At 35.2% G+C, this 22,476-nt stretch overlaps 2 protein-coding genes and 1 long non-coding RNA gene across 6 annotated transcripts in view; all 3 read right to left on the bottom strand.

Annotated features, from left to right (window-relative positions):
- Positions 1-6,072, bottom strand: part of TTC21B (tetratricopeptide repeat domain 21B) — a 30,016-nt gene extending 23,944 nt beyond the window's left edge. The window contains exons 1-7 of the mRNA XM_026049774.1: positions 6,048-6,072; positions 5,837-5,966; positions 4,332-4,442; positions 2,974-3,140; positions 2,036-2,158; positions 1,349-1,506; positions 25-109 (exon numbers count right to left, since the gene is read on the bottom strand). Of these exons, the coding sequence (XP_025905559.1) occupies positions 25-109; positions 1,349-1,506; positions 2,036-2,158; positions 2,974-3,140; positions 4,332-4,442; positions 5,837-5,966; positions 6,048-6,068 (795 nt within the window). The 5' untranslated portion in view covers positions 6,069-6,072. The remainder of the gene's footprint in view (positions 1-24; positions 110-1,348; positions 1,507-2,035; positions 2,159-2,973; positions 3,141-4,331; positions 4,443-5,836; positions 5,967-6,047) is intronic.
- A 2,775-nt stretch (positions 6,073-8,847) lies between these two features.
- SCN1A (sodium voltage-gated channel alpha subunit 1) overlaps positions 8,848-22,476 on the bottom strand; it is a 53,836-nt gene continuing 40,207 nt past the window's right edge. For all 4 annotated transcript variants that reach the window (XM_026049458.1, XM_026049607.1, XM_026049383.1 and 1 more), the window contains exons 21-26: positions 18,660-18,941; positions 14,565-14,618; positions 14,088-14,225; positions 13,179-13,283; positions 12,347-12,617; positions 8,848-11,909 (exon numbers count right to left, since the gene is read on the bottom strand). In XM_026049458.1, coding sequence (XP_025905243.1) covers positions 10,741-11,909; positions 12,347-12,617; positions 13,179-13,283; positions 14,088-14,225; positions 14,565-14,618; positions 18,660-18,941 — 2,019 coding nt within the window. In that variant the 3' untranslated portion in view covers positions 8,848-10,740. The remainder of the gene's footprint in view (positions 11,910-12,346; positions 12,618-13,178; positions 13,284-14,087; positions 14,226-14,564; positions 14,619-18,659; positions 18,942-22,476) is intronic.
- On the bottom strand, positions 20,459-21,330 carry LOC112956174. Its single transcript, XR_003251005.1, has 2 exons — positions 21,230-21,330; positions 20,459-20,785 (listed from the first exon to the last, which is right to left on the bottom strand). It is a non-coding gene; the product is annotated as an uncharacterized LOC112956174 (long non-coding RNA).

Genomic DNA, 22,476 nt, shown 5'->3' with positions numbered 1-22,476 from the left:
ACCAGAGTCTGTTAATGGACTCACCTCCGAGATATTTCCTTCCCTACACAGATAATGCAAAGCCTCCATTCTTATGGCTTCTAAATTGAGTGCATCTTTCTGCAATAATCTAAAAAAATACAGAATTTGAACATCTCTTCAATATTGATATTATTTTATATGCATCAAAATCCTTTTAGAATTTTAATCCAGATGGTTCTGTATTTATATTTTCTAGTATAAAAATTTGTAGTTTAAGAACCTCTAGGATGCAAACTCCTTTTGATCAGCCCTGGCCATAATTATAAAGGGGAAAAACTTCCAAATCACTGAACTTGTTTTATAGGATGTGATCCATAGACAGATCTCTCACACGCACTATTAATGTGCAAATAGTACATAAAAAGAAAAAAAAGACACCCTATTTTGAAGAACTCTGAGAAATGAACTGAAAGATTTTCCTGACGAGATGCCTAACAGCTGTAGCAATCATTATCAAGAAACTCATTTCAGAGACATGGCAGGCTTTTCAGAGTTTTGATTCTTGTGCAAGGACAGGTCATTCTTCGGGGAGAGGTGGAAACCATAGAAATAAATAAAACCATACATACATCAAACTAGCTGCCAAAGTTAGGTTCAGACTGCTATGTTTAGACACATTTTCAACAGTTGTTAAAAATCAAATTATTCTTTTGGACAATACAAATTGCTTGCTGCATGGAAAACAAGGCATACTATTTAAATATGTATTCCAGGATCCTTCTTTGTTTTAAGCATCTTCTGAACATTCAACTAGGTTGTTCATATTAGCTTTAGGCACTAAGTAGACCTTGTTTTGAAAGCACAATATTACCACACATAAAGCTAGCAGAAAATTTACCAGGAGTAAAGCTTTTCACAAAATCTATTCCTATTAAAGTCATCTTTAATTTTTTTCTGCTAATATTCTAACCAAAAACAAAACAAAAAACCTCCAAAATACTAAAGTCACTTTGCAGCATAATTCTCTGCTGAGAGTACAGCTTATTCACTTCATTTCTGTCTCTGAAAAGGCCCTCCGTTGCATCCACTTCCTCCTCCCCCCCAAAAAAAATTTTAAAAATCCACATATTGATGTAGTAATCTCATGAATTGCAAGAGTAGTTCTATTAAAATTAACTTTAAAAATTCAGACAGTGTATATAAATATATAGATAGATAGATGATGATCTGTATCAATTTTCCAAGAATCACATGCTAGATGACACAAATATTTTCTTGGTTATTTCAACATAAATGAAAACCCAGATACTTATTTTAAGAGTATTCTTAATATCTAAGCACAGCAAAACATAGGCACACAAGCATAACATATTACTTCATACTCAACCTATGTGCTGTTTCAACTGTCTGTTCCCAGTCTTGCAAGGCTAGTTGTAGCTTCATTTTCTTTACCAAAGCAGGAAGGAAGTTTGGAAAGTTTGCAATTATCTGATTCACAGTCTCCAGAGCTCCTGAATAATTCTGACGGACCTCAAAATACTGTGCCTAAAGAAAGGAAGAGAAGTCTTCAAAAGTCTATACTGTCACAGAAGTAAAAAGATTCAAGATGTTTTCATAAAAAGATCTGGAAAAGCTGATGAGAAAAAATATATAACATTTAATATATATGTTTGTAGGTAAATATCTATATTTTTTTCCAATAAGATTTAATAACAATCAAAAAGCAAAACAAGTCACGTACAACCCAGCGGTCAGCAAGGATCTGCACAACATGAGTAGCTGCAATGCAGTATTTAAAAGTTACTGGTCAGTTACATGTAAGAAAAAGACGAATGAAGCTGAAAGTAGTAACTGAAGGGCGTTACTGCCTTACTAGCTTTCTAATAGCTATCTATTAAAAATGTCAAAATTCTAGGATATTGAACATAAACAGTGAAGGTTAAACAATTTTTCATGCTTTGAACTATACAGAACCCAGAAAACCTACACCCAGGAGGTCACTGTTATCAAAAATAAAATTAGGGCTTAGATGTTCAACGTAATTAAAGAAGTATTAAAATAGTAAAATACTTACTTTACCAAGCAGAGCAAAAACATCATTCCCTTCCTGCAGTGCTTCATCAAAGTACTTCACAGCTTTTTTAATATGAGTTTCTTTCCCACTGGTCACATCAAGCCATGCTTTTAGAATTAAGCCCTTTAAGCAAAACATAAACTGTAATTTTTTATTAACTAGGTAAGCAAAGAAATATTAAGATATTTCATGGGAACAAAATCCAAATAATCTAATAATGAAATAAGTCTTAAAGAAAGAATAAATGAAAACATTCATTTAAATTATATAAGACATACTTGAAATTACAGCCAGTCTACAACAAACTAAAATCCCAGATATCTGCTTGTAGGTTTAATTTAATTAAGTCTACTTTGACATGTTGGATTATTTACCAAATCGTAATCGATAGCAAGCAAAAATTTGTAATAGAAAATATCCCTAGTCATTTTCTAAAATTTAAATAAAAGAAATGCACCAAACATTTAAACTCCAAGCTAGCACTAGAGCCCTATTTTGCTAACAATCACATTTTTTTTATGTAACAGAAACGGTAGGAAATTCACATACTAAAGCATTTCAAAGAATAGAAAATATTTTATTTTTATGCAACAAGTGCACAGTAAAGCATCTGATTAAAAAAATTGTTATATATACACATTTTAATGCTAAAAAGTACATATATATAGATACACATACGTGCATGCCTTCTGTAAAACTTACTCTATTTAAAACACAAGCCTCTTTCTCTAAGAGTGAAGGAAGAGGAAAGTCACTCTTTGGTTTTTTGCTAGGAATCAGCAAGACAATAAGGTTTAAATAGCAAAATTGATGCAATTGGTTAAAAAGAAAAAAAATACTGAAAATACAAAACAGCTTGATTGGCCTCCACACAGCATTGGATCAGAAAGCTTAGCTTCGAAGGATCATCTTTGCAGGGGTGGGGAGGAAGGAGATACCTCTTTACTACCATTAGAAACTTTGATCATTCTATCAACGTATTCACGGGCTTTGTCCTCACGACCAAGATGCCACAGAAATAAACCTGCGTAGTATAGAGCTTGTTGTCCTGCTGTTTTACGTTGCTCCTTCATTTTTGAATCCAACTCCAGAATAGCATCTCGATCTGAAAAGGTTTTGTTTAGGTCTGTTGTGATACCATGTCAAAATATTACAGAAGAGTGGCAAACAAATCAACTGCTTCCGAAGCAAACATGACTTTCTAAATTGTCTATTGGCACTATATAAACACATGGGCATTCCCTCCTGGATGAAAATACTGAGTACAAACATAAAAAGCAGAAAAGAGGTTCCATTAATGTAGCCACTTATGTGAAAACTTTTGCAAACCTCCTAGTTTAGATTCCTGCCAGGTAAAGGGGAACCCAACAGTAAATTTCATATTTATATCTATGTCTACTAAGTACGCAGCTGCTGTAAAGTGACTCTTAATATGCTTAATACAAGATGAATGCAATCTAAAATACTTTGAAAACTTGTGATCTAAAGCTCATTTTCTCACATCCTCATTGTTATTGGGCAGCTAGTCTCACCACGTTAATTATCTGTTGACATCCTTCCATTGTCATGTGGGACTTGCTGCCAAGTACTTCTCTTATCCATGTTCATTCCCAGTTCATTTTTACTTTTAAATTAACCAGTAAATTACAGTGTCAATCTTCCTACTGTGACTTTCAGAGGAGTACTTAACTGAACAGTAGTTTTACTACTATTTTAGTAGCGGTCCCCACAGCTTCAAATAAGAGTGATGCTAAGAGTGACTAACAACTCAGTGAAGTTTCACATCATACTGCTTTGAAATAATAGTTATTTTGCAGAGTCAAGATGACATCATGGCAACAAATTAATGACAACTCAGTTCACCTTTGTTCTCTGCATATATTTTTCAGATTCAGGAAGATATTTCAGTTTTTACATTGGAAAAAGGGGTAACAGTCTACCAAATTCTTTTATGCATATGTAAAGTCAAGGAAACTTAAAAGATAGAAATCGCTTTTGTGACTGCTTACTTCTGCTCAAAAGAGCTGGCATTAGTCAACAGTAAACAACCAGAAATATCTTGATTCAAGCATTCTCCATGGAAAATTTTTCATGGTGGTAGATAAGACTTAACATTATAAGACTTAATATTCTTGAGATATTTCACTCAATTATGCTACTAGACCCTACATTAAGCACAAAACTGAACTGTATTCTTTTGAAAAAGTTGAATTAACATATAACACGCAGACCATAACTTACAAAACTCTTTTATAGGCATGTAAAGTTTTAAACAGTATCACCTTTTTGATCATACCTGGATTAGGACTCTTTTTATGGGCATAAATTAGAGCCATCATCGTACAGAGTGACACTTCCTGTTTATTTTTAATAGACTCCAGTTGCCGAATACTGTCTTGGATGTCACCTAATGAAAACAGGACCAGAATAAGCTTTTTCTCTTTCAGGAACAGAAAAAGTCAGCACTAAAACCTCACTTTTTCTTCCCCTTAATTTTTTATTTTTTGTCTTTGATAGCTTTTTCCTATAGAATTTCTGAAACACAGATTCATTGCCGGGTTTGTGCAAGTTGTTCAAATGCAAGAAAGAAAAAAAATCATCTCAATACAGAGAATTGCATGATTATTCTGTCAGCTGTCTTAAAGATGAAAGTCATGTTTATTACTTGATTTACACGGGGCATTTGCACTCCTGTTTCTTCACATGGCCAGAATTATTTCTTATATCATGAGGATCTTTTGAAGATCAGAAGAGGAAAGAAAACTTTTGAGAAAGTTTTATACAATTATAAAAATATTAGAACAAGTTTGGTAAGTTTGAGAACAGATGCAGTATCTCACTACCTTTGGCATCCTTTCAACCACCTTGTGGCCTTCCCCTCAAAAGCTACACACATCTTACTGATACCCCTAAAACCCTATTTACTACACTTTATCTTATTTCAGTCCCAACTGTTATACATCTTATACATATCTTATTTCAGTCCCAACAAAATACATCTGGCAGGGGAGTCTAGAAATATTTTTTGTTTATTTATATCTGCTTTGTTTTCCAGTACTTGTTAGGGGACAGGGTTATTTAGACCAGAAATTTCTAAATTATGGAGAAGTACATTTGAAGTGGTACACTATAGAGAAGTACTCTTTGGTGGTAAAAGTGGCAAAAATATAGACAAGTACTCTTGGAAGTGGTACAACATAGCAGCTTTTCATAGTCTATACAAAGGCATTTACCTTGGTGCAAGCACTACCACATAAACAATTTTAAGAAGGCTTTTTGTAGCATATAATCCCAACCAGATGCTACGGTATATCTACCTTACCAGTTTAGTTCTGAGGAAAAAAAAAAATCATATTGACAAAAGCTCAGGGTTCCTCGTTAGTATTCTGTGATCTCCCAACATTAAAATTCTCAAAAGATGTTAATGCATGAGGGGTTTCTCCCAAACAGAAGTTATTTGTCAGCTCCCCAGAAGTAGACAGGCAAAACAAAATTATGTACAGCTGTACTGAAAAAAGAAAATATTAGATGGAACAACCAGCAAATTTATGTTTGCGATACTAAGCAGTGGGCATTTGGGCAGAGCACTCCTAAACTGCCCCTGACCCCAGAGGCCAGAAGCTTGCCTTAGCGCGGCAGGCTGGCTCTTTCACACACGTGAAGCTCATTCCACGCACCACTTTTCAAGACCGTTTTCCCAGAGACCAGAGGGGACCAAACAGCCACCGAACGAAGCGCTGGAGGAAAGCAGCGGCTCCGAGCGGGCAGCACCGCCCTCCCCCGGCTCCAGCACCAACTCACCTGCCCTGAGGGTGCCGTAGGCCCGATAGAAAAGCAGCACCGGGTCGCTGCCCAGCCGCCCCAGCGCCTCCTCAGCCGCAACACGGACGCCATGGAAGTAGCCCTCGCGGCAGTAGTAGTTCAGTAGAGCCTGCGGGGGAGGCGGCACGTATAAGATGGCTCTTTGCTACCGCGGATTCGCGGAGAATCGCGCCCCGGCCTCCGGCCCCACCTGGTACCCCGCGGCGTCCATCACCTCAGCACGTCGCTACCCAGCGCCGCCAGGGCGGGGCCAGAGGAAAAGCTAGGGACAGCGGGGCGGGAGCTCGCTGCCATTGGCTGGCTGGCAAGAGCGTGCGTCGCCATTGGCTTGGAGGGAAAGAGGGCGGGAAAGATGCAGGAAAAAACACAGCGAGAGGGCAGAGCTGATCTGCTGGTGCCATTGGCTGCTCTAGGAGGCGAAGGCGGGACTGTAAGACCAGAGCAAGCTCCCATTTGCTCCTCTTCCGCGATGGGTGTTACCATTGGATGGGCAGAGGAGGAGGGAAGGTTGGAGGAGGAGGTTGGGGTGCAGAGCGCCCTGGCGGCGGGGTGAGGCTAGCTCCACTAGGGGCGGGGGGCTAGCGGTAATGGTTAACAGGCTGCCCCCTAACGGCTGCCAGCTAACGGCAGGGCGAGGGAACCGCTCCTGGGAAGGATATGAAATGGCTGGAAGTGCTGGAAGTGCTTTGCTAGCCGCTTGGGCCTGCGGTGCCAGCTTGATACTTCTTTTCACGCATTTTTTTTTTTTAAGCTTTATATTTCCCTTTGCATTTGATGACAAAAACATTTGATTGATGACAAAGACATGCCCGCTGGCCATGAGGTTCATGCCCAAATTGTCACCTAGGACTGCAGCTGCTTTTCCAGCTATTCTGTACACCAGTAAACTAGTTTGAGTGTCTCATGCTAAAACATCAGGAAACCACAGTTTACAGAGGACATTTTTTTTTTCCTCACAAATCATCTCATCTTTGCAAAACTGTAAAAATTACTGCTTAATACAAAGAGGCAAGCCATGTTTCACATCCTGCACATAACATTTCAGGTTCTGTAATATTGAAAACCTTGGATAGGTGTGAGAAACTTACTATTTTTGAGTGACCTGCAATTAGCAACTCAGTGATTCAGTTCACTAGTACCTTATCTTAAATACCTTATCTTGAAAGGTAATTTTGAGCAAAGGAAGGTTTAAAATCTGTAGATAAAATACTAAATAATATTATTCACCTTACTACTAGATTTTTGAAGTAGTCCAATATTTATACCAGATTGTGGACAATTTACATACCTTATAACATTTTAACTTTAAGCATATAAAACTATTTTTTTCAGAAACTCACTTAGGCAATCAATAAGGAGTAAACGACAGTCTTCCTTTCCAGCTGTGTTTATCAATATTTATCAATATTAGCATCCACAAAACAACTTCTAGGATAGTGATGCTTACTGAAAAGGTTCTAAAAAATTGATGAGAAGAAAAGTAAATGGTTACTCACCCCAATGTTGATTCACCTTTCCAGAAATGCACTTGAATATGAGATGTTCTATATCCTGTTCAATAGCAAAAATAAAGTGGTTCTCATGATCCAATGTGGGGAGTATTGTGCATGCGGCACTATCCTGGCCTCATTTCTCCTTGTGAACAGAAGGCTGTTCAGTTCTTCACATTCAAATAAATGGAGTGAGCCTCCTAGGATGGATAACCTCCTAGGATACTCCATCACATGGAGTTGCTGCAGGAAGTCCTTCAATGCAGTGCTGTTGAAACATACAGGATCATCATGTTCAGTGTTCAACATGCACCAAATTAGAAATTCCCAGTTGGTGATTAACAGGACAATCACAAGGATTTGCCTACTGGAAGAAAAATCAGCATAATCCAGTAGTCTCCTGGGTGCCACAAGGCTACATCATAAGATGTGGGTGCACTATCTGTAAATCAGTGTTTGTTAACTTAAGCACATTAGTATTATGGAAGAACAGTAACAATAAAACTTATATAGTTAATTTGAATGCTTTCAGCTCACTTCCTGGTAGTGGCTGAACATTAGGAACTCTTAACTACCAAGTCCCTCTTACCTTCAGGCATAAATTATTCCTGAGATCTTTACAGTGTGGCTGTTTTTCAGTGCCATGCTTCCAACCTTTCTTTCCAGGACACTCCAGGAAATTACTGGAGTTATTACTGGACAATGATATTCTTGCACCTGTGGTTTTCCTAGGGAATGAATCAGCAATGGCTTAAGAAATACATTTTTTCTGTCTCTCTTCTATTCAGCCAGGAGGTGAAATACACTGCAAAATTTATTTACACCTTTATTTGTCATAGTTAGTCCTTTAGCACCGGCACTGTGATATGCAGGTATCTTTCCTCTCTATCTATCTCTGCACCTTAATGCTGATCTATAGCCAGAGCATGTTTTTGTCCATTTGCAAGTAATATATCTGTTCCACAGCACACCTTTACAGCATGTTACAGAAAGACAGTTAAGGCTGCAGAAGCAGGGCCTTACAAAGCAATAAATGGAAAAAAATGCAAAAGATACTAAGTATTAAGCCAAAACAAAGCCTAACCAAACCAAACATGTTTTTTTTCTTTAGGAACTAAAAAATAGTAATTTTATCTCTATATATTGCCGTTTCCTTTTATGAAATAGTATTTCTCATCTGTGTTTTGCCTTTCTCATCAGTACAGAAATAGGACTTACCTTTAGGACAACTTTTTGTAAAGATTTTCATTTTCAGTATCTATGCCTTTTAAATGTCAGGTAATAAAAACAACAGGAACATACAATAAAAAATGTATTCTTTATTATTTTGGCGCATTAGTAATGTTGTTTAGCATCAGTTAGAGCAATAGTAGCATTTTCCTGCATGCAATTCACTAATACAGTATTAGTCAATAATTTTAGTAAAAGTAATCTATATTTAATTTTTCTGTGTAAGAAACTTAAGATGTCCTGATGTGTTTGATTATACAATTTTGCTACTTTCTCTGTGTGAAAAAATACTGTGGACCTAAGATCACATTTAGAACTGTTCCAATGCAGTATGAAACTAAAATAAATTTAGAAATAAATAAATCACATAAGAAAAAAAAAAGAATTCTGAGAAAGAAGAATTGTATCTGAAAATTTATGGTGCAGGCACTACTTAGACATTCAATTAAAACTTTTCACCATTTCCTGACTGAAAAACAAACAAACCAAACCTTAGCTTCTTGGAGGTAACTTATGAACTTGCTTTGCAGAAAGTTTTGAAATGGGTGCAAATACAGCAAAAAGCAAGAACCTACAGCTATCCATTCTCTTAGATATCTCATGTCTCTGGAGTTCTATGAAAAAGTGCTGTGGTCAGAAAGTAACCAAAATGGTATGACATCAACCTGAAGATAAAATCCAGTTCTTATTTTATGTACATAATGCTGAAAAATAAAGTAAAATGATTTTTACAGTATTTATATTTGCTTATAAAATTCTAATATTATTTTCAACAAGTTTAGCAGTTTTTAACATATCTGTACAGTTTGGATACACACTATAGGCATTTCACTTAAAATTCAAAAATGTAAAACCAATAAGCTCCTAAATAGCCGCAAAATATTGCTTAATGGTATGCAGGAGTGAGATCTTGTAGAATAGTTTATTTTGTTTAGCTCTGATGTATGGCTTCCCATATTTAAGACTCCTGGACAGTCAAAGGAACAGCAGCATAGGCAGTATAAACATGCACTGATAGCATCCAAACTATCTATAATGGTAGAGAATACATAGTTTTACCTGTCGAAAGCTTGCACACTACACTTATTGTGGTACATATTTGATGCAATAAATGTGCTCAGGTCATTCTTTGTTTGCTCAAACATGCACCACAGGTTAAAAATTACTATTTACATAACAGAGGACTTTTCATTAACATATGCAACATCAACCTTACTGAGAGCTGAAGATGGCTAAACAATACTGCAGGATAAAGAGAACAGCTTTGTAAAGGGCTCTATTCAATCAATTCTGTGGTTTGGGGCAGATTCATTTACTATTTGTATGCAGAAAGACTTGACAAAACCTGGGACTCTAGGCCTACGAAGAAATTTGCTCTTTCTGAATTGTAATGGTGTGTATAAAAAAAAAATCAATTTTTACTCTTAAGAATTATAGGGGACTTTACAGACATACCAAGACTTGTTCGGATGTAATACCAGGTGAATGCATTAATTGAGCACCTCAAAATTTCTTTTTCCTCTCCACAGACACTAAAAAACCTGTTGTTCTTCGTGACTTAATTGTTTTTCATGCATGATCTATAAGTGCAGCATGCCTTCATGCAAATCATTTCTTTCGGTATATTAGAGAGTCATATAACAGAACGTCTGGTCCTTATACCTGTAAAGCAGTACTTACGCCTTCTGCAGCAAAAGCCCCATTTACAAAAAGTCACATATAACAAACAATATATGAATTAAAAAAAAGGATGAATCCACCAACACATATCTTGTAAAAATATGACGTATATGGCAGTTGAAATGCAAAGTGGATACAGTTACTTGTATACAATACAGTGTATTGTTTTACACTAAACACACAAATTACTGGTTTGTACTCCTTAACTAGTCCCTACAGTCTGAATAGCCATTTTTTCTCTCCTCTTCAGCAGTGTCAGCTGGTAGTGAGAACAGTAACCTCCTGTCAAGGTTGTTTCCCCCATATTGCAGTCACAGTTACTGACGAGGGGTCACTGTCTTTTATAGGCACTGACCTTAAATATACAGTACATTTGTAAAAACTGTCCGTTTGGCATAGACCTCCAACGGGAGTTCTGTTGACACAAACTCTTACAGACTATTAACTATTTTGCACATAGATGATTTTGCTTGCATTTTACTTTTATTTCTGAACATCTTTACCTTCCTTTTCATGCTTTTCTGTGACTGGTCTTGTTACACGATCATAAGACGGTGGACAAACTGCCGTTGACGCAGTTATATCTGTTTTCTCCGTAAATGAGTTTTCATTTAACTTGTCAATAAGAATTTCATCTTTGATACCGAGACCAGCCCCTCCTTCAGTTTTATTTTTGTTATAGATAAAGGAAGCTTGTTTTACTGTTCGCTTTAAAAGGTGACGTCTATAAGCACGTTGAATAATGACAGCAGAGACTTCTTCCTGTTTTCGTTTTAATGTGGTTGTAATTGGTTCATAGGAGGCTTTAGAAGGATTTGATGCCATAAACCGATCTTCCATCTGTATTCTGAGGGCATCCATCTCTCCACTTTCCCCCAAAACACGCTTTGTGAAAGCAAACAAGATGTCAAGGCAGTGAATTCTGTCCCCACTTACCATGGGCAGATCCATTGCAATAAGCTGGACTTTGTTTGGYTTKGSTAKRWGMAGAGGAGGMTCWAGRGMWGCTGCAAAATCWGAYARTTTMYYRWAYTCYATGAACTGTGTTGCATCTGGATCGAACTTCTCCCAAACCTCATAGAACATCTCAAAGTCATCCTCGCTCAAGGGCTCAGCACTTTCTTCAGTAGCAACACCGAAGTTCTCCAAAATCACAGCAATGTACATGTTCACCACCACCAGGAACGATATGATAATGTAGCTGACAAAGAAGAAGATCCCAACAGAAGGGTTGCCACAGTCTCCTTTCACAGAGCTGCCCGGATGAGCTTTATGAGGGTCGCAGTCTGGCTCCCCACTGTTGAGAATAGGGGCTAACAAACCATCCCAGCCAGCAGATGTGGTAATTTGGAAGAGACAGATCATGCTGTTGCCAAAGGTTTCAAAATTGAACATGTCATCTATACCAGCTTCCCTCTTGACATAGGCAAAGTTGGACATTCCAAAGATGGCATAGATAAACATGACCAGGAAGAGCAGGAGGCCAATGTTGAACAAAGCGGGAAGAGACATCATCAAAGCAAAGAGCAGAGTGCGGATGCCCTTCGCGCCCTTAATGAGACGCAGGATGCGACCGATTCTGGCAAGTCGAATGACTCGGAACAGGGTGGGGGACACAAAATACTTCTCAATCATCTCAGCTAGAAACATGCCTAAAACAGAACAAGAGAAAAGGAAGGTTTTACTACTTAATTTCCGTATTATAATAAAAATCTACATATAAGACTAATTCTAAAGTTGCTGGTTACATATTAAATATATTCTGTAGATTACACTGCATAATTTCTCTTATAACATGTAAAATTCGCAGGCACAATATATGTTCTGTTGTTCAGTGGTAATAATAGTTTTTATTGTCAGATCAAATAAATATTAGATAAAATGAAAGATGCATTACTAATTTGTAAACTTTACAGTGGCAAACCCAACCACAAAGCCCCTTGAGTAAATGTTCATTTTATATTTTTATATATATATAAAATAAAAATAAAAATAAAAATAAATATAAATATAAATATAAATATAAATATAAATATAAATATATAATAATATATTTATATTTTTTGTTAGTACAATAAGCAATACTTACCGACTATTGAGAGTATGACAACTACAAAATCAAAGATGTTCCAGCCTATGGTAAAATAGTAATGACGAAGTGAAATTAATTTCAGTACACATTCTCCGGTGAAAAGTACAATGAATACTAAGTTTATCCAGTATAAAATATTTTCCATTTCATCACTTTGGTCATCAGTTTCAACCATCATGGTAACCATGTTAAGACATATAAGAATCATGATGCTGATGTCAAATACTTGCTGAGTCACAAAATCGAATACCATGCCTTGAAATTTGTTCTGAGGAGAAAAGAAGAAAAAAGAATCATCCAATATGAATTGTAATTGTTTTCATTTCCTGTTGGGGAGTAGAAAATTATATTCAGTCATCCCTGTAAGACTTCAACAAAAATAGTAATTAATGAGAGTAATCAGACTAGTCAAAGTGAATACAATAGCTTTGTTCGGCTTCCTGTGCATGTATGCAATGTGATAGTTTTCATCCATCCATTCATCCACCTGGCAGATTTATAAATCAAATTTAGCCCTACTGGACCCTGGCTTTACCATCACATCTTTTTTTTCACTTGGAGCTGAATTCCTCAAGCATTTTTGAAACATTTTTGCCATAGGTAAACCAATGGTTTCATTTCTGTTTTCATTGCTGTAGTGAAAGAAGATACATGTCTTTTGTTTTCTTAGCAGAAGTAAAACTCTGGAACTGCAAAAGAAAAATTAACCTTCTTTCAATTTTATACTTAGAGAAAATTTGTACTTAAGCAAATTTCTGTTCTGTATATATCAATGAAAACTGAGCTTCTCATAAATATCTACTGGCCTGATGAATAGAAATAATTTTACCCCTGGTCTTGGTATAGGTTTCTGTGGCTTTTTGGATCCCAACTTTTTCATTGCATTGTAGTATTTCTTCTGCTCTTCTGTCATAAATATGTCTTGACCTCCAAAGTAAAAACAGGAAATCAAAACTGGTTATAATCACATTTATATGCAATGTTAAAAAAAATAGAGAAAAGTGAGTATATCATATAAATGAATGTTGTTATGAATGAATGTTGTTATGAAGACACAAGACTATGCTAGCATTGAGCTACTAGCACAGTAGATATTTTCATATTTTAACATGTATTATCAAGCTTAATTAACAATTAAGCTAGTGAATTTTTAGTTGAAGGCTTTATTATATCGGAAGATAAGGCATACGTATGCTGTCAGTAATGCATCTAACGTAAGCCCGTGCACTGACTCTCAGCATCATTTGTTTGTCAGACATAAATATTAAAAACTGGACACTATCTAGGAAGTGTCATGTCTGACAAAGATGACTTGTTTTTTTATCTGCCTTGAAATGGTATTTTTTCTGCTAGAAACAATAGTCATTTTTTACCAGTAATTTTTATATTGAAACCTTTTAAAATTCCACTAATTACAGCTTTCTAAAAGGATGCCTTAAGGAAGATTTTTCCCTCAAAAGTTCTTAGATGGCACCAAATATAAGTCACTTATTGGACAGGCAAATGTGGATTAATCATTTAGGAAACTGAGATTACTGACGGACTAAAGAGATACTCCTTTGGATAGTTAGATATGCTGATACGTGAGTAAGCACATCCACACTGGTTAAACTTTTTAATGATAATGTTCTTCAGCTTTCTAAATTTTGAACAAAGTTTGGGTATGCATTACATTTGTTATGGACCTTAGAAAAGTCAATGTTCTACAGTATCTTTAGGAGTAAAGGAAAATACTTATCTTCTTTTTTTGTTGATTGAAGTTATCAATAATGACACCAATAAATAGATTTAGGGTGAAAAAAGACCCAAAAATGATAAAGATGACAAAATACAAGTACATGTACAGGTTGTCTTCATACTTGGGTTGCATTAATACCTACGGAAAAAAATGTGAAATATCATTCCTAAGATTTCTTGTGAAAATTTCAATTGAATGAGCTGCAACCTTGGACAAGATGTGCAGAATATGTTGTATTTGGACAACATCCTTTTCACTTAAATCAATGTATTTTTGCCCATTATAGTTACTGCCTACAGCATCTAGCAATTCACTTTCAGTTTTCAGCAATTTATTACAGCAGATTTTGTCACAATTTTGAACCAATTTAATTTGGTTCATTTTATTTATATACATATTAATTGCTTTTGTAAGATATGCAAATATATATATATTTTGATAGAAGAAAAAAGTATTTAAAATATTTGCAGTACTTACATCTCTTGAATCAATAGCTGCATACATAATATCCATCCAGCCTTTAAATGTAGCCTGTAAACAGTACACGTCTGTTTAAACATATGCTTTAAGAAAGTTATATAACTATTTCCAACACCTGAGTACAGTATCAGGAATTAAATAGGATCTTTAGATAATTTAATCGCTTGACTTCAGAGCTGCACAGTAGATGCATTACTGTGCACCCCTGTTTTGTCTCTCTGAGCAGTGGCAATACTATTGCCACTAATACTATTTCATGCAAAAAGTATAGCTAACTAATTTTCAGAAATGATAGAATACTGTATTATTTTAATAGATTAAATGTTCATAAAGTCACATCAGTTGTGGAGCCTAGGTACAGGTGAGGAATAGCTTTTGTAACTGAACACAGATGTTTGGTCCCTCTCTCTTATATCAGTCAGAAAGGTAGCAAACAAAGGGAAATGATGATCTAATGAGCTCAGAATATATATTTGAGCTGTTGTAGGTTTGTTTTTATTATTACTATTAAAAACGAGACTTGAAAAGAGAGTGGGGACCAAAAGGATTTAATATTATATGTATATCTTGTAGTTCAAAATATCTGAAATAAAATCTGTTAAATTCAGTTAAGCAAACCTATGAAAAAGTACCATTCTTGAAGTGAAAGGAAAAAAAAAAAGAAAAACTTAATTAAAATGATGTTATCTTTCAATAATAAAATATGTTTCCTCATCATATTTTTGCTTTTCTTGTTGATTCTTCTTGTAAATCATTAGGAAATCATGAATATAATCATTGTTATGCCAAAAATATTTAAATTAGCTACAAAGGAGGAGCTTAACTGCAAACAAATCTGAATCTGTAATTTCCAAATTAGAAGCCACAGTTCTGTTCTGTAGAGATTTTGCATTTTTAAAGTAGGTTGTCCAGGCAAAGCAGAACAATTGAATTGAATGTTGAATGTCAAGATATCAAATTTAATGAAAGAGTGTCCTCTTTATAGTGTAGTGAGTGCTTATGCCTGCTTACGTTAAGGTTCAATTTGTCTGCAGTGATTTTTCTTTAGCAAAGCTTTATTTAGACATTTCTGTATCATGAAGAGAAAATAACACACAACAATGACTAAGAGATCAATGTCTTATTTTCCTTTTTGGTATTCAGTTATACAGATAAACTGTGACTCAGTGACATAAGAGAGTCTTATCTTTTTAAATCAAGAGTATTTCATTGATTCCAAAGATGACAGCAGCATAATCGAGAAAAGCATCTTTTCCAAGTGAATTTCTCACAAGGATATTTGACAGATAAAAATTCAATTATAGTTAGAAAAACAACAAAACAAAAATCACCCAACTTACTTTACTTTCGTTAAAGGTATCTCTTTTTTTTTTCCTGATGAAAAACTTCCAGTGAAATTATAAGTGATGTTGTAGTTAGAGCAGTCTTTGTTCTGTACCAGAACTGGCTTTTTTCTTTACCAGAACTGCTAGGAACATTCTCATTCTTTCTGAGATAGAATACTATCTCCTTTTTAAAATACTAAGTTGTTCAAGCTTTCAAACCATCCTAAACTCTCTGATAGCTCTAGATTTCATCTTCTGATTATTTTACTTACATTTACCAAGATCTGTTTTATATTGTATACAATATTGTGTTTTGAGATCTACTAGTCTGCCACATACTACCCTGATAAGCATCTAGGCTTCCAGGAGATTTACTTACCAAACAATCCAAACACTAGGACGGTGAGTTATCTTATAAATGCATAATGCTGTAACAGTATCCAGGCAGATGTCACATCTCTTTGTGCACACCTACCTCTTCCTCTTCACTTACTGATGCATGAGAATTGTGAAAGTTCTCCAGGAGAGATATGTTTGCTTTGATGCTTCTCTTTAGGGACAGAGAAATACTCATACAAGTTCCAACCAAAAAGTGAAAAAGGAACTTTGCAGATCCAACATGAGCTATGCTGGATCATAGGAGATAAATTGTCTTACAGAGACAGTTGTAAACTACCATAACCCATGGTATGAATGTTTTTTCTCCAGTTAAACATATCCACTTGAAAATTATATAACACTTTTGGAAAATGCTTTATGTCTCTGATCTCCAAAGTCTATAAAATTAGGTAACATTGATAGCACATATTGTTAGGGGCTGTATTTTGGGGCAGGAAAGAATTATAACATTGTTATCAATACCATGGATTTTTCCAAACCAAAAAAAAAAAAAAAAAAAAAAAAGCAAAAACAAAACAAAACGCAAATCAAACTTACTTTATCTTCTTTTTCCTCCCCCCACCAAGCAAACTCCAAAAGGAGTTTCTCTAAGACTTATTTTGACTTAAACAGTGACAGGTTTATGATCTATTTTTGGAATCTAGAATATTCTTTCTAAAATTATCTTCCAGTTGTTTTGAGTAGTTCTGTATGAAATGGCTATGTTTAATTCCTATGTTAGGAATTAATCCTTTTTTTTTTTTTTTCATGTAAAATACAGAAATCTCTTCACACTTTTCCATGCATTTTATAAATCAGAAAAAATAAGCAATGGTGTCAGTGAAATCCTACTCACATAACAAACTCCATCCACTAGGAAAGCATTTGATATGTGTAAAATAGTACTCAAATGACATAGCAGAGATTTCAAAAACAACTTTTTCTGCTATGACAGCTGAATCTCCACTTTGAATGGCCTAGATTAATTCTCCCATTTGGAAGCATGGGAACAATAGGCACATTTGTCTGAACTTGGCACTCAGAGCTATGCAATTGCTTAAGTATCTCAGTTTTCACATTAGAAATATTTTTGTCATCACCACTGAAGTGAAGATAGTACAAGTTACAGATACAAGTAATGAAGACACTGCACTATTACTCTGCAAATAGCTGTGGGGTGGTGATTGAGGCCATAAGCCAGGAAGAAGGGTCCCTGGTCTTATTCCTGTGCCAAGACAAACTAGATTACTATTAGGAGAGATGCAGACCTGGGAAGAGTTTTGCTGGTGCCTTAGTTCTGCGTTTGACTCTGTAAGAGAGCCTTCTGAACCTGCCTTTCCCCATTCCAGGCCAATGGATTTTGAAAAACAGACTGGGAGAAAAGAAATACTCAAGGCCTTTCTAGTACAATTTTGTATTCAGTAGTTTATGTGTATTTCTTTAATACTGCTGGCCCCTCTCTGTGCTTCCTTGATGTTATTAACAACAATGAAATTTAAATTGCTAGACCTATCAAAGCCACACAAGCAAAACACACTGATATTAGCTGGAAGGGGCAGTTCATGAACCTCAGAACCTTTGCTTCAGATCCTTTGTAGGTCCACATCAATCACTGTATCATGCAACTGAAGTAAATGTTAACTAACCTAAAAAAAAGGAACTACTAAGTTGGAAAATAAACTTCAGAAAATACAGACCTTGCTGACCGCCAAAACCCAGGTTAGAGTACAACATTTTGTTGACTAAAGCTGGGGTCAATTGTAAGCTACTGAAATCAAAAAGCAGCAGCTGATGCTCTGAGACCACAACTTTTGACATTTGACACATACATTTGACAGTCTTTTGTTCCTTTTTTTAATTTTTTTTTTTTTTTGGTAAATAAACTCCAGCAGGTGTTAATGCACAAAAAGACCAGAGAAAATATTTCATAGATCATACCATATTTTTCTCCTATTTCTCTTCCTAATGAGAAATTTCTTCTTAGATCATTTAAGTCTGCACTGGTGGCAAATACATCACTGAGAATGGATTACCTATATGGAAAAATCTTTTCTGTGATTTAATTAAACCAAAGCAATTTTTGATTTTTATCAACAGTGAAACGTATTCAAATACTTACAGCAATTAAAAGTTAGAAGGGGCTGGAGGACTAAAGATATATAAATGAGACGCCTAACAAATGTTCTGTCAAATGTCCTGAAAATTCTTTATTCTTAGCAGCCTTTATCTGCTGCTTACTATGAAAAGAGTAAGTAGTTATCATTGCAGTGGTATTACTAAAACACAGATAAAAATCACCAGGTAAATATCTTTTCCATTTTTGGAGCTAGTATTCCTTTTCACTATTTCACTATAAACAATAAAAGGTATATAAAGAATGATCACTTACTACTTGAAGTAAAGAAAGATACCCAAATCCTACATTATCAAAGTTTACTTTCACGTTTTTCCATCGGGCACTCTGATTGTTTTTTATGAGTTCCTCGCACTGACTAAAATTGTTGATTTGGTCGACTTCAAACCTTTCATCAGTTGTGGTGTTAACACAGTAGTAGAACTTCCCAGCAAACAGATTTACTCCCATGATGCTGAAAATGAGCCAGAATATAAGACAAACGAGAAGCACGTTCATGATGGATGGAATTGCTCCTAAAAGGGCATTCACAACCACCTAGTACACAAATACAGGGGGAAAAAGAAAAGAGTGTAAGAATACTTACAGCAATGAGGTTTTGTATACTGTTTTACCAATGCTTAATAAATGTTAAGAAACTAGTACTGTAAATGCTAATGCAATACATTGATAATTGTAGCACTGCACTGTTCTTTTGAACATTAAATATTAGTACGGGTTATGAAAGAAAAATAAGTGAGAAAAATAAAATAGCTGAAAATAAAACAAAACAGAAGACCTGGTGGTAGTAAGATGAGGCCTGACACTGATGTTTCCGTATAAAAAAATGTATGTGTTAAGTACAAATATGGAAGTAATAATAATCTAAAAATGCAACAAATCATAGCTTAAAGATGATTTAAATAAAAGTGGCAACCTGTAGATTTAAGCAACATAGCTTTGAAATTCAAGCTGAATACACAAATGCCATGAATCTAGAAACTAAGTCTCTATTAAAAGGATTATGCAGGAATATACATATCTTTATTGCCTTATTGATCCATGCAAGATTATAACAAAGATTAATTTCTTTGTATAGAAAAGCAAGACAGTTTTGCAATATGTTTCTATTTGAATCAAAATAATTTTATTTCAAGCTCCAGTCTTATTGTTTCATTTATCGAGTTTAAGTCAGTCAATACCCTTCATTTATCTAAAGAAAGATAAGTACCAAGGACATATTTAGGATTTTGATTTTGCATTTTGAGTTATTTTTGGCTAGTTGTCTGCCCAGCCCCTTGTAGGCAAGAGGTGAATAATTACTTATGTGGAAAAATATATTTTCTGATAGATATAGTAAGCAATTGCATGTGTCTGTCAAAGCTACAAAACTTTTGTGGTATCTGCTTGGCTGAACAGCTGAGTAATCACTTCTGCTTAAATAGACAATGCCAGATCTTATCATTTACTAATTACATTACATTTAAAATTTTATTTTCTTCTCTGTAAAACTTTATTACTATATAGGAAGATAAACAGAACATATATTAGGGGATCTGTTTCTCAGTGATCCAACTCCTACAGTAAGGCAGGAATGGACTGGAGTGAGTATTTGGGTTATATTACGATGTCTAAAACCATCTTTGTTGTCCTTGCTTTCTGCAGCACGCAGGAATCTTCCGACTGTCAGTATGATTTCCAGCAAGCTCAGAGCTGCTCAGTCTTACTACCTGTGTTTCACAGCCTCTTGAAGGCTTTTGGAAGCAGAGTGTCGTGGCAGTGTTACTCGTCACTCAGCACTCTCCTCCTCCCAAAAGTTATGGCCAGGAATTAGGACCTGTTTAGAGATCTTAGATATAAATGTTATTTTCAGGGCATATTTACATGTCATTTTAAGGATCTCCTCTTTTGCCAGAGGGTAGAAATATTTGTTACATAGAATTATCCTATCATTTATAAAAATCTGAACATTTAAGGATTTAAATTTAATGAGCAGTTTTTGGTTTTGGTGATAACTTTAAAAAAGGCATACTTGTACTCTTGAGATTTCTATTACAGAAAAAGTGAAATATTTAGGTCAGATGTGCAAGAGCTAGTCACATGTCAAAATTTTTACTTAAAAGGGCTAATAAAGTCTGATTATAAGAATCTTAATCTTAAAGGAATGAGGGAAATCTTGTCTCACTATCCAGTACAGGGAATCAATCTGTTGCTATTTAGGTTGATGAAATAGAGAAAAACACAAAAATAAGGAATGATTCAGGAAATTATTCGCAGTCTGACCTGATCTATGTCACTGCATTATGGTATTGCTGTTTTGCATTTCTAGGCCAGCTAGTGCCTCTTTCCTGTTCAGGATGCATTTTGGATTGAGATTCATCTGTTTAGTGTTAATGACAAACCTGAAAATAGAAATGTCAAGAAATGAAGATGGGAATTTACTCCCACAACTCAAATAAATTAAGGTTACCTGCACTCACATGAAGGAATGGCTTTGTTGCATAAATTGAATGCTTGTGGCAATTACCTTATGAACAACTCTGAGATCCACTGGACCACAGCACAGATCCAGAACAGGCAGCAGAATGCTAACAGCTACAATAATTGTTACAACAGTTAAGAACTGAAAATAGTTGTAGAAAGAAAGATTTCTACAAAATGCCATCCAAGGGTTTCGCATCGTCAGATGAACATGTAATGCAGTCTCTCTATTGAGACTACCAAAAAAGATTCTGAGTAAGAACTGAACAGCTTCCAACAACTGTTCCAATAACGGTTCCAACATCTTAATTCATATAGGTCACTGAATACCCATCAAATGGTAACAATTTTTGGTCACTACTGACCTGGCCTGGATGCGAACTGGTGACCTAGAGATGAAAGGCTCTGTATCCTATTACCAACCCCTTGAGCTATCCAGTCCCCCTGGAAGGTTTTTTAAGAAAAGAAGAAAAGAAAATTAAAACTTTTAGAAGTCATTTTCTGTTTGTGTTGTTGTTGTTGTTGTTTTTTGCTATTTTTTTCCCCAAAAGTGTTGAGCCTTTTTCCTACTTATATATAATGTGAAACTGGATTTTTACATGCTGGTCGAACGCTATGGGGCTGACTGTGAATTCCGTTTTGGGAAGAAGTCTTTAATTTCTTCAAAATGGTTGGAGGCAATAACTTTTTCTTTTTTTTTTCCTCCCATTTATTTTTTCTGTGTTGTATTTGGGAACACTTAAGGTATTTTAGGATAATAAGGATATCATCTTACATAATAAATCCATGGTAGGAGCTGTACATACACAAACACAACACCTTCACACATAAATTTCTACAAATAGTCACAAAAAAGAGAACCAATTATAAATTAAACTGAATGCAGAAGAGAAGTCAAGTAGCATTTCTTCAACAGTTAAACAATTTAGCAAATAAAAACCTGCTGGTCTCCTCTTGTTAGAAACATGCTGAAAAATACAAAGTTTTTGATCTTTTATTTTTCAAATCTAGATCAAGGGTGTATGATTCTAAATATAATTTTTAAGAGGCTTTTTTTTTTCTGACCTGTTTCTTGTTATTCTTTCATATTGAATATAGTGCCAATAAGTTGGAAAAAAGATGTTCTGGGAGTTTTCCTTTCAAAATTATCTATGCATTCCCTTAGGGCTGGGAATGATAAGTGCCAGGTTCATTCAAGTGAAAAAGCCTCAAAAGCCTCAAGTCTGCATGTACTATGACTTCGAGTATTTGGAATGACAATAAATAAAAGTAAGAATCAACAACTGACACCTGGAAAGTCAAGTGGAATCTATAACATCTTGCATCTCAGCCACTGTTTATCCGGAAAAAAAGAAGTGGCAAATCATAATGATTCTTCTAGAAAAAAGCTGAATCTCATATATGTATATATTCACACAGATTTTTTGTGTTTAGATTTTCGTAACATTCATCTTCCAATCAGAAGTGTATGTAAGGTACAAGAATTACTTCAATGCTAACTGTATGTCTAATCTTCTGACTGACTATGTCAGAAAGAGAATGTGTCTTTTTTTTTGGACAGCATAAGGAATCTGCAGTGGAATACACAAAGTAACAGCTTATCCCTGCTCTA

The sequence above is a fragment of the Nothoprocta perdicaria genome, unplaced genomic scaffold, assembly GCF_003342845.1.
Source record: "Nothoprocta perdicaria isolate Ctin4 unplaced genomic scaffold, notPer1 scaffold_0, whole genome shotgun sequence".
Taxonomy (NCBI): Eukaryota; Metazoa; Chordata; class Aves; order Tinamiformes; family Tinamidae; genus Nothoprocta; species Nothoprocta perdicaria.
Note: the sequence above shows the minus strand (reverse complement) of the source record. Positions and strands in the feature narration are given on the sequence as shown.